Genomic DNA, 12,759 nt, shown 5'->3' on the forward strand with positions numbered 1-12,759 from the left:
CAAACGATGCCTCACATCTGCTCCCACTTGTCTAACTCCTGAGGTTCCACCCATACCGGATCCTCCCAAGTCTTACCAGGATATTTTCGGCAAAAAGCAAGCTGGGATTTTGCCTCCTCATAGCCCCCTTCCTGGTAACACTCTGCCCCGTGGCAAGCTTCACCCTCTGCCCCTCCTCCCCATTCCCACTTCTTCTGGATTGCCTGCCATTGATGAAGTTACCCAGGACTTCTCTGTCATATGGAAGGAAACTCAAGAATCGCTCCCAATGGCCTCGTCTCCTATGAAGGGACAAGCAGACAAAAAGAGGGGGAGACCTAAGGGGGGGGTACTGTTACGCTGAGCGCTCCAGGTCCCTGCTCCTCCCCGGAGCGCTCGCGGCGTTCTCCTCTCTGCAGCGCCCCGGTCAGACCCGCTGACCGGGAGCGCTGCACCGACACTGCCGACGGGGATGCGATTCGCATAGCGGGACGCGCCCGCTTGCGAATCGCATTCCAATCCACTCACCTGTCCCGGTCCCCGGTTGTCACGTCCTGGTGCGCGGCTCCGCTCTCTAGGGTGCGCGCGTGCCAGCTCTCTAAGATTTAAAGGGCCAGTGCACCACTGATTGGTGCATGGCCCAATCAGTGTAATTAGCTCCCACCTGCTCCACGCCTTTATAACCTCACTTCCCCTTCCCAGCATTGCTGGATCTTGTTGCCCTTGTTCCTAGTGAAAGCGTTTCCTGTGATTGCCTTACCAGTGTTTCCAGACCTTCTGCCGTTACCATTGACTACGAACCTTGCCGCCTGCCCTGACCTTCTGCTACGTCTGTCCTCGCCTCTGTCTAGTCCTTCTGTCCCACGCCTTCTCAGCAGTCAGCGAGGTTGAGCCGTTACCGGTGGATACGACCTGGTTGCTACCGCCGCAGCAAGACCATCCCGCTTTGCGGCGGGCTCTGGTGAATACCAGTAGTAACTTAGAACCGGTCCACCGGTACGGTCCACGCCAATCCCTCGCTGACACAGAGGATCCACATCCAGCTTGCCGAATCCTAACAGAGCCATTTTGGAAAAACGATCAATGACCACCCAGATGACAGTGTTGCCATGGGATACAGGAAGATCAGTGATGAAGTCCATGGCTATGTGGGACCAAGGCTGTTCAGGCACCGTCAGTGGATGGAGAAGACCAGAAGGCTTCTGACGAGGGGTCTTGTCACGTGCACATACTGTACAGGCTCGTACAAAATCGGTCACATCCTTTTCCAAGGAGGACCACCAATAGTGTCTGGCAATCAACTGTAAAGTCTTTTTGATTCCAGCGTGACCATCCAGAAGGGAGGAATGGCCCCATTTGAGGATCCGGAGGCGAAGATGGAGAGGAACATAAGTCTTTCCTTGAGGAGTAGGCACCAGAGGAGCAGAAGAGACCAGACACTCAGGGGGAATGATGTGCTGAGGAAGGGCCTCGGCTTCAGAGGCATCGGTGGTACGAGATAGAGCATCAGCTCTGACATTCTTGTCTGCGGGACGAAAATGGATCTGAAAGTTAAAACGGGCAAATAACAACGACCACCTAGCCTGTCGAGAATTTAGCCACTGGGCGGATTGGAGATAAGACAGATTTTTGTGATCAGTATAAATGGTGATGGGGTGAAGGGATCCTTCCAGAAGATGTCTCCACTCCTCAAGGGCCAACTTAATTGCCAACAGTTCACGGTCTCCAATGGAATAGTTTTTTTCTGGAGGAGAAAAAGTTTTGGAGAAAAATCCGCAAGTGACATTTTTTCCTTTAGCGGATTTTTGTAGGAGAACAGCTCCGGCTCCAACAGAGGAGGCGTCAACCTCGAGGAAGAAGGGCTTCAGAGGATCTGGTCTGGACAAGACAGGAGCAGAGGAGAAGGCGGCTTTGAGGTGATTAAAGGCTTTCTCCGCCTGTGGCGGCCAGGATTTCGAATTAGCATTTTTCTTAGTCAGTGCTACAATAGGAGCAACAATGGTGGAGAAGTGGGGAATGAATTGACGATAATAATTTGCAAATTGGAGAAATCTTTGGATTGCTCGCAGACCAGTGGGACGAGGCCAATCCATTACCGCAGAAAGTTTATCAGGGTCCATTTGAAGACCTTGTCCGGACACAATGTATCCCAGGAAGGGAAGACTGTTGCGTTCGAATAGACACTTCTCAATTTTAGCGTAAAGTTGATTTTGATGTAATCGTTGGAGCACTTGACGAACATGGAGGCGATGTTCCTCTAGGTTGGAGGAAAAAATGAGGATGTCCTCAAGGTAGACTACCACACAGGAGTACAGCATGTCCAGAAAAATCTCGTTAACAAAGTCCTGAAAGACTGCTGCGGCGTTGCATAGACCAAAGGGCATAACTAGGTATTCAAAGTGACCATCTCTGGTATTGAAGGCGGTTTTCCATTCGTCGCCTGCTTGAATACGGATGAGGTTATATGCACCCCTTAAATCAAGTTTGGTGAAAATCTTGGCACCTCGCAGTCGGTTGAAGAGTTCGGAGATGAGAGACAGAGGATAGCGATTTTTTACGGTAATTTTATTGAGGCCGTGGTAATCAATACAAGGGCGGAGAGATCCATCTTTTTTAGCGACAAAGAAAAATCCAGCTCCAGCTGGGGAAGAGGATTTCCGGATAAAACCTCTTGAGGTTTTCTTGTTTGTACTCAGACATAGCTTGTGATTCTGGGACAGAAAGTGGGTAAATCCTACCACGGGGCGGTGTGGTACCAGGGAGCAGGTCGATAGGGCAGTCATAGGGTCTATGCGGAGGTAAGACCTCTGCTTGTTTTTTACAAAAGATGTCCAAAAAGTCCAGATAGGCCTTAGGAAGACCTGGCAATGGAGTAGCCATGGAGACTTGGCAGGAAGAAACTGGGTGGAGACATCGGTTGTGGCAAGAAGATCCCCAGCTCTTAATGTCCCCGGTGACCCAGTCGAGGCTAGGCGTATGATGTTGGAGCCAGGGCAAGCCCAGAAGAACTTCAGAAGTGCAGTTGGGTAGCACAAAAAATTCAATATGTTCATAATGGTGAACTCCAACAGACATTAGTAGCGGTTGAGTGCGGTAACGCACGGTGCAGACCAGTCTCTCTCCATTGACGGAAGAGGTTTGACGAGACGTGTGACTGGAATGTTGAATCTGTAGACTAGGGAGGCTTCAATGAAACTTCCTGCTGAACCCGAGTCCAAGAAGGCCACAGCGGAGAAGGAAGTAGCATTAGCGGGTATAGCAATCCGCACAGGTAAAGTCAATCGTGGAGATGTAGAATTCACTCCTAGCAACAACTCTCCTACGTTGACTAGGTGAGTGGGTGCGTTTCTCAGACGCGGAGGACAAATAAGACAGTCTTTTAGGAAATGTTCGGTGCTTGCACAGTATAGACACAGGTTTTCATTCCTACGGCGAGTCCTCTCTTGTTGGGTCAGGCGAGACCGATCCCCTTGCATAGCCTCCTCGGCAGGAGGCACAGGAACAGATTGCAAAGGACGTTGGAGGAGAGGAGCCTGGGAGGAAAACCACCTGGTGTGAACAAGATCCTTTTCCTGACGAAGCTCCTGGCGTCTTTCCGAGAATCGCATGTCGATGCGGGTGGCCAAATGGATGAGTTCAGACAGGTTAGCAGGAATTTCTCGTGCGGCCAGGACATCTTTGATGTGACTGGATAAGCCTTTCTTGAAGGTCGCGCAGAGGGCCTCATTATTCCAGGAAAGCTCAGAGGCGAGGGTGCTGAACAGGATGGCGTATTCGCCCACTGAGAACTCCCTTGGAGAAGATTCAGCAAAGCAGTCTCGGCTGAGGAAGCCCGGGCTGGCTCCTCAAAGACACTATGTACTTCTGAGAAGAAGGACTGGATTGTAGCAGTGGCAGGATCGTTGCGGTCCCAAAGCGGTGTGGCCCATGACAAGGCCTTTCCAGACAGGAGGCTGACCATGAACGCCACCTTAGACCATTCTGTAGGAAATTGGTCAGACATCATCTCCAGGTGTAGGGAACACTGGGACAGGAATCCATGGCACAGTTTAGAGTCCCCATCAAACTTGTCTGGAAGAGACAGGCAGAAACTGGGAGCAGCCACTTGCTGCGGAGGAGATGCAGGAGCTGGCGGAGGAGATGGTTGCTGTTGTTGCGGCATAAGCTGTTACAGCATAGCGGTCAACTGAGTCAGCTGTTGTCCTTGTTGCGCGATCTGCTGTGATTGCTGGGCGACCACGGAGGTTAGGTCAGCGACACTGGGCAGCGGAACCTCAGCGGGATCCATGGCCGCATCTACTGTCAGGATCCGGACTGGTATGCGGAGAGGACACGGTTGGTGGTTCCTCTGTGTCGGTGAGGTGATGGCGTGGGCCGTACCAGGGGAACGGAATCTAAGGGGTTACTGGTTTTCACCAGAGCCCGCCGCAAAGCGGGATGGACTTGCAGCAGCAGGTAACCCCCAGGTCGTTCCACCCGATAGCGACTCAACCTCACTGACAGCTGAGACAGGCGCGGTACACAAGGACAAGGCAAGAGCAAGGTCGGACATAGCAGAAGGTCTGGGCAGGCAGCAATGGTTCGTAGTCAGGGGCAACGACAAGGGTCTGGATACACAGGCAATGGAACACACAGAAACGCTTTCTCAGGGCACAAGGCAACAAGATCCGGCAGGGACAGGAAGGAGAAGTGGGTTTATATAGTGTGGGGAGTGTTAGGAACTAATTGGGCCAGGCACCAATAAATGGTGCACTGACCCTTTAAATCTGAGAGACCCAGCGCGCACGCCCTAGAGAGCGGGGCCGTGCGCACTGGGACTGAGCAGAAGGACGGGGCCGATGAGTGACACGGGATGCGACCCGCGGGTTGGCACGTTCCGCCACGGGGATCGCATCCCTGCCGAGGGACACAGAGCAGCGCTCCCGGTCACACTCGCTGACCGGGGTGCTGCAAGCAGGGAAGTGACGCCGCGAGCGCTCCGGAGGGGAAGCGGTGCCCGGAGCGCTCGGTGTTACAGAAACACTGGCCTTAAGAATAGTTTATAGGTATTAGATTAGAGTCTTTATACTGTTAAGGCATTTTTTAACTGACAACAGGTGTGGACCTGCTGTGCTACTGGGTTTGATTTTGTTGAGTGGAGTCCTAGTAGCCTCTAGGTCTTTACCACTTATTTGCTCCCATATGGACTTTTGCTGCTAGAAAGTACTAGGTTTTTCACAGGTGAGTAACAACAGTACTCCGACATGAGGCAGAGACGTAGTGGAATATAGGCGGATGTTCAAGGCAAGTAGCACAGGTTCAGGCCAGCAATTCTGGTCAGCAACAGGAAAATCTGAATGTTACAAGAGGGGTAAGGCAGAAAAGGAAACCAGCAAACAGGCAGGGGTCAGGATACATGGAATATCAGATTTAGGATTGCACACCTCCACTAGGAACTCAAGGAACAAAGAATGCTTAGGCACAGGATTATGGGCGGCGTTCCTTATATAGAAGCTGCTGAATGTTGTTACGCGAGGGAAGACTAGGAACAAAGCGTACTGGAGGAGAGAGCGATGGCATAGACCAGGTGCTGAGGACAGCAAGGGGACCAGGGGAGGGGGAAGCACGGGAGCCAGACTGAGAGCTGTATGTAACAGATTGCTGGCAAGTGACACCCACTCTTTACCTAACTTTACCTATAGGGGTACTCTGGGGAACTAAATCCATAGCCTATCCCTTTCTCCATTAATTAACCTATTAAATTGTCTAAATATCCTTCATTAGCTATATAGAGCAGTTTCTCCTCTTTAGTTGTCACTTACATGCAAGTGAGGGAATGACATTGTCCAGCCATCCACTTTGTCTCTGTCCAAATTCCTCTCTGAAAGCAGCGCCATCCTCCTAAAAGACAAAGACCATGTGGTTTCTGCCCTGCACTGACTTATTCTCCCTTTAGTGCTGAGAACTGGGAGGTGTGCGCAGCCTTAGCCAATCAGACACTAAACCTCTCTCTGCTGCTCTCAGATTGTGTGCTGACTGGCAGAGCTGCAATGATTGCTGGGAGATGTAAGCAACGAGAGGGAAGGATGGCAAAGAATATCAAGCAGCCACAGAAAACAACAGGGGCCACAGGAACCATGCATATCAGGCAGGATCGTTTACAGAGAACATATCCAGGTAGTGTGGAGGCTTTGGAACTATCTCTCTCTCTCTCTCTCTCTCTCTCTCTCTCTCTATATATATATATATACATACACTTCTCTGGAGTACCCCTTTAAAGGATTTGAAAGCCTGGATCTGATGAACTCATGAACCCATTCTTGGTACGATACCAATTACCGTATTTATCGGCGTATAACACGCAACATTTTTTTGCCTAAAGTCTATCTGCGTGTTATACGCCGATAAGCCGCTGCAGTTCAATGATTTAATGCGGGTGCTTTAAATCAATGAACTGCAGCGGCTTTTGCAGGTCCAGAGACCTGCCGTTGCTGCCCGATTCTCTGCCCCTGCCTGTCCTGGGGTCCAGAGACCGCCGCCACCACTACCCCATTGCCTCCCCCATCCCCGCTTTTATAATTACCTGTTCCCGGACTCAGGTCCGCGCTGCTTCCGGCTCCGGCGTCTCCTGCGTTGTTGCTATGTGCTGCGCAATGACTAGTGACGTCTTCAACGCGCCGTCACCGTCAGTAGCCCGGCGCACAGTGACAGCTAAGGAAGCCTCCGGAGCCAGAAGCAGCGTGGACCCGACCCCAGCCGCGGCAGTCTGTGGATAGCCAGGGGGAGAGAAGCGGCGGCAGCAGGACTCTAGACCCCAGGAAAGGCAGGGGGAGAGAAGCGGGCAGCGACGGCCTCTCTCCCCCTGCCTTTCCTGGGGGCTTCTGCGGGGTCAGAAACAGTTTATCAGGGTATACACATGCACACACACGCACCCTCATTTTACCAAGGATATTTGGGTAAAAAACTTTTTTTACCTAAATATCCTGGGAAAAATGAGGGTGCGTGTTATAGGCCGGTGCGTGGTATAACCCGATAAATACGGTACCTAAGTAATGCGAAACACAAAAATACCTAATGACATTAACTTCCATTGCAGATAGATGAATTTATTTCACAAACATAGAATATTATGCAAATACAATCTGTAAATGAGACAAAACTAGGGCATGTCAGTGTTGGCGAGATTTGCACATCAATATGATTCTGTTGAATTTAAAGGAAATGATGGTTAAACCAATGCAAACTTTTTCACAAGCTCCACTGATATTAAGCCCGCCACTAGTATTCTGACCACTTACTCATCCTATGAATGTTTAATACTGTACACAAACAAATAGAACAATACAAATAATGGGACGTTCTCCTTCTCTGGGGACAGACAGAGCTCACAGGAGGGAAGACGCCGAGTGAAATAATGACATAATATTCATGAAATAAAAGTGCAACAAGGAATTCCACCAAGAAGCAAGGAGTGCACAGCTGAAAGGGAAGCGCCACCTGCTTTATGAACTGCATATATATAGTCACATAAATTCCTAGACAAGCCGGAAGAAACACAGATTTTTTTGCACAGAACTGAAATGCTTCTGAGTTCCTGGAAAGTTCTTTGCTTATATTAGGACTTAGAAATTTCAATTTCCGGATCTTGTGTGACGTCAACTGCTTTTGCGCCATTTTCTTTTTACAGTGAAATGAGTCTTTGTAATAAAGTCTTTGCTTTTGTTTACCATATCTTTGTGAAATATTTAGGGGGAAGTTCACACGCTGGTTCCCCTCTGTCCATTTTATAAGAAAACATCTGTGTAATAATCTATAAAGCTAAATTACTGAAAGGAATGAAATCTTAAGTGTGTGGCTTGATTTCAGAAGTTTAGAGGGCGCCCATTCTCAGTCTGCAGGTGCCCTAGTGCAACTTTATTTGTGTCCGGATACAGGTAACTTGATTTTGTTGGTTTTACAGAGACTCACACAGTTTTTTTCTGACAGAAAAACCAAATATGCCATGATCCATCAGATGTGATATTAAGGGGGTACTCCTCCGCCCCAGCGTCCAAAACATTTTGTTCCGAACGCCGGGTGCGGGCTATGGGGGTCGTGATGTCACGGCCATGCCCACCTAGTGACGCCATGCCACATCCCCTCAATGCAAGTCACGCCATGCCCCCTCCCATAGACTTGCATTCAGGGGGCCTGTGCATGATGTCACGACCCCCATAGCCCGCACCCAGCGTTCGGAAAAAAATATTTTGGACGCTGGGTTTAAAGGAGTACCCCTTTAATATCACATCTGATGGATCATGGCATATTTGGTTTTTCTGTCAAAATGTTCCGGACTCTGGAGCAGTGGAGTACCCCTTCAAGAGGAATACCTCTATAAAACCAGTGCCATAAGAAAACACAGTATGGCAACATATATTATACAACTGTAGGTAAAGTCTAGGAGCTAGCGGGACACCATGTGCTGCCATACAAAGTTCCATATATACACAGTTCTGCTTGTATGTAGGTGTCTTAAACTTTAGTATAGCCCCCAGACCCTATGTGGTGCCATTGACCTATACTGACATGGTCATAGAACCCTATGGTGATGTTTGGTTTAGAAGAATTACAGAAGGTGTGGGTGTTGTGGCCATAATACAGATGTGTCAAACCAGCTGAAAGTGTTTGACATAGCAAATTCTGCCCTTTTGTATAGACAGTGTTTCTATATAGGAATGTGCGATAGAAACATGAAATATATGCTAAAGATAATAAATCAGCCCCCATATCATAAGGGCTCATTTGAAATATTGTGAATTTCAAAACTATTTACTAAATATTACTCTTTACTAACATTTAACTAAAAGTGTGTTAAATATATGCTCATGGTAAGGCCTTATACACATAGTTGTGTAGCACCCATAGAGGTTTATGTATGTCCCTGACTTCATATGCAATCTGATTAAAAAATACAACAAAAAAAAAACAAAACAAAAAAACAGTGGCATGTTCATTAGATGCTGTATTATGGAGGTATTCTTTTATATAAGCATTCCTCCTAGGGGTAAATATCTCTATTATATGATACCATACAGAGACAGGCTATATGCAGGCACATGGAGTGTCTCCATAGCAGAAGTTGAAAGCACTCTGTGTGCCACCTCAACTACCCTCCATGTGCATGGCATCTTAGGTAAGGTGCACGCTGGCAAACTTTGCCATTGTTTTCTGTTAAAATCCAGACACTGGTTCATTTGCTGTTTAACATTATCCTCTATGGAGGACGGAAGGCAATTATACATTTTATCACTGGTAAACAGTTTCAGCCACTTTTCCGTTGGGATAAAGTTGTGTCACGATAAAAAAAAAGGAGTATATTAAATACTAAAGATGCAAGATTTAAATTAAATTTAGGTAAATTACTTTTTCTTCAGAATAACAGAGAATGTGGGGTCTGTTATCCGTCTAAGCATGCTCCAGTAAAATTACGGCCGGCAAACTGCAAAAAGAAAAAAAAAAGGATTTTGACGGCCGAATTTTTTATTTTCATTTCTAGCTGATTTATTCCTTGACCTATGTTCTAAGCTCATACTTGTGTGCTACTTGTGCAATCTAACATATATTATACGTTAACAATATTCTAGAACGCATAGTGTCCGTCTTCTCTGTAATAGAAGAATATTGCTTTTATCTCTGATATTTCATTATGCATTATATAAATATCTGTGGTAAATCCTCTTATATTTAGTGTAGTCTGTGGAGTTACTTTAAACAATTGCGACATGCTTAGATCCAGAGCCATTGATGTAGGACGGCACTGCAGTGTCCATCTCCATGTATGAGGAATAAACAGTGGTGAGATGGATATCGCCCAATCCCATATGTGCATTACTGCTAGGGGAGCCGATTCCATTGCCACTGCAGTTCCCGTTGTGCATGTAGTAATGTGGTGGAGGATGGGTTGGGGAGGAAGAGATCAGATTTATGGGATCCATTGCCAGACTGTCATCCTTAAGTTCCTCCCAGAGGTTTCCTGTCAATTAAATACAGAAAAATGTTATGTACACAGAAAACTAGATGGATTTCATTATTAGCTTTTTGCTCTTATTTCAGAGATTTAGTCTTCATCAAAACTAACCTCTTTAAATTAGGTGCCTTTAGCATTCCATAAAAGGGGTTATTCAAAGGCTTAAAGTAGATATCCAGTGCTAAAAAAAACGTATCCCCCATCCTAAGGATAGGGGATGAGTTTCAGATTGCAGGGGGGCCGACCACTGGGGCCCCCTGCGATCTCCTGTACGGGGTCCTGGCAGCCCGCGGGAAGGGACGTGTTGACCACCGCACGAATCGGCGGCTGACTCGCCCCCTCAATACAACTCTATGGCAGAGCCGGAGTGCTACCTTCAGCAATCTCCGGCACTGCCATAGCAATGTATTGAGGGGGCGTGTCAGTTGCCGCTTCATGCTGTGGTCGACACCCGCTATCTGGCCAGCGAGCCAGGGCCCTGCCCAGGAGGTCGGCCCCCCGTGATCTGAAACTTATCCCCTATCCTTAGAATAGGGGATAAGTTTTTCAGCACTGGACTACCCCTTTAAAGTTATCCTGTAACCACTGAATAGCGATAACTAAATGATCGGTGGGAGATTAAGGGGTACTCTGGTGAAATATATATATTTTTTAATCAACTGGTGCCAGAAAGTTAATCCTTCCAGTACTTAGCTGCTGTATGCTCCACAGGAAGTTCTTTTCTTTTTGAATTTCTTTTCTGTCTGACCACAGTGCTCTCTGCTGACAACTCTGTCCATGTCAGGAACTGTCCAGAAAAGGAGCAAATCCCCATAGCAAACCTATTCTGCTCTGAACAGTTCCTGACATGGACAGAGGTGTCAGCAGAGAGCACTGTGGTCAGACAGAAAATAAATTCCTCTGTAGTATACAGCAACAGATAATTACTGGATGGATTAAGATTCTTAAATAGAGGTAATTTACAAATCTGTTTAACTTTCTGGCACCAGTTGATTTTTTTTTTTCAAATTGTTTTCCAACGGAGTACCCCTTTAACCATGACTACTGCATTCACTCTCTATGAACACATTTGGAAGCCCCACAGAGGATTAGTGGAGAAGCAGTTGAGCTTGCACACTGCCGCTGCATTTACTTGGGGGACATGGGGTCTCCATTCTCTTGATCAGGGGGAGGGGGTAGGGTCCCCAGCAGTCCCCAGCCAGAAGAAGCTGATCTGCACAAAACTTTGCCGGCAGTCGCCTCCACTCTGGGCGCCCTGTTGTCAGCCTGAAGTCGGATCTGTCCGAGATGCCATAGAAGTCGGTCTGCTGTTTCCTTGCGGTGAGTGCGGGCATTCTGGGTAGGGGAATATGCAAAGCAGCTCATTACACAACCTTTTAAGGTAGTGTTCCCTGGTATCAGCTTAGCTCCTGTTAAGGAATATAAAAAGCTGAACGGGAGTTATGCCAAGCCAGACTACTCCCCAAAAGGGAAGCTTCGACCCATCTGCAGACAGCTGTTTCGGGGTTTTTGCCCCTCGTCAGTACAGAGCAGGGTGATCTGGCCAGATCACCCTGCTCTGTACTGACGAGGGGCAAAAACCCCGAAACAGCTGTCTGCAGATGGGTCGAAGCTTCCCTTTTGGGGAGTAGTCTGGCTTGGCATAACTCCCGTTCAACTATGTATGAATTATATATATATATATATATATATATATATATATATATAAATGTAGCCTTCGCCCCTGCAGCCCGCACCCAGCGTTTGGAACAAAATGTTCTGAATGCTGGAGTACCCCTTTAACAACGAATGCATCTGAACAGTATGGAAATCCTATCAATCTATGGAAAATGATGAAGAACATGACCTCTGTTCATTGACTTATCACAATCTGCTATTTTTTTGGCGATCCACAACTAGATTTTCTTACATCATCAGTTCAAATATTGATTTCCATTATACGGGTATATCTTTTTACAATAATTTGTTGCATTTAATGTACAGCATACCTTGAAGTTCAAAGTCCGTAAGAGAAGGATTGAGGGCATCAATATCATTGCTCAGCTCGCCCTCTATAAGGTGGTCTTGCATGGTTCTGGCAGGGGAGTGCTCAGTTAACATCTTCATGTTGTGAAGAGGAGGGGTGTGGGCAGGTATTGGAGAGTCCTGGGGGTTAATGGGTTGGGTATTCAGTTCTCTTTGATTCTCTGGTGGAGAATAATGATTTTGTGGTATTGGATGAGACTGCTGTATCATTGCTGGGGAGATCTGAGGGTATCCATGGGGGAGGGAGTTATAACATGGTGGTGGCTTCTTGGCATGCAAGGATTCAGAGACATCATGCATTGGTTGAAGTGATGCAGACATGGTGGGAGAAATGTTCTGTTCATTCTGGATAGACATGTGCATTGTGGATGTATTCATGATACTGGAGGGGTTACAAGCCAGAAGTGTGGATCTTAGTTTCTCTGTTCGTTCACCTATCAGCTTGTCAAGATCCTCTGAGGAAAATGGAAAAAAAACATGGTAAAATACCACATGGCTGAAGGCACTGTTCTGTGCCTTGAGAATAGTATTGAGCGGCATAGGCCATATTCGAATTTGCGATATTTCGCAAATATATGAACGAATATTCGTCATATATTCTCTAAATTCGCATATTCGTAATATTTGCGCTTTATTTTCGCATATGTGAAAAATTAGCATATGCGAAAATTAACATAAACAAAAATTTGCATATGCGAAAATTAGCATATGCGTAAAGTAACATTAGCAAAAATTTGCATATGCGAAAATTAGCTTATGCTAATTTTCGC

General features: G+C 47.1%; 1 protein-coding gene across 2 annotated transcripts in view; it reads right to left on the minus strand.

The window, feature by feature from the left end:
• Nucleotides 1-8,278: 8,278 nt before the first annotated feature.
• FOXN1 (forkhead box N1) overlaps nt 8,279-12,759 on the minus strand; it is a 155,317-nt gene continuing 150,836 nt past the window's right edge. For both annotated transcript variants that reach the window (XM_056559106.1, XM_056559107.1), the window contains 2 exons: nt 11,953-12,444; nt 8,279-9,970 (listed from right to left, as the gene is read on the minus strand). In XM_056559106.1, the coding sequence (XP_056415081.1) occupies nt 9,705-9,970; nt 11,953-12,444 (758 nt within the window). In that variant the 3' untranslated portion in view covers nt 8,279-9,704. The remainder of the gene's footprint in view (nt 9,971-11,952; nt 12,445-12,759) is intronic.

This window comes from Hyla sarda, chromosome 2, assembly GCF_029499605.1.
Source record: "Hyla sarda isolate aHylSar1 chromosome 2, aHylSar1.hap1, whole genome shotgun sequence".
Taxonomy (NCBI): domain Eukaryota; kingdom Metazoa; phylum Chordata; class Amphibia; order Anura; family Hylidae; genus Hyla; species Hyla sarda.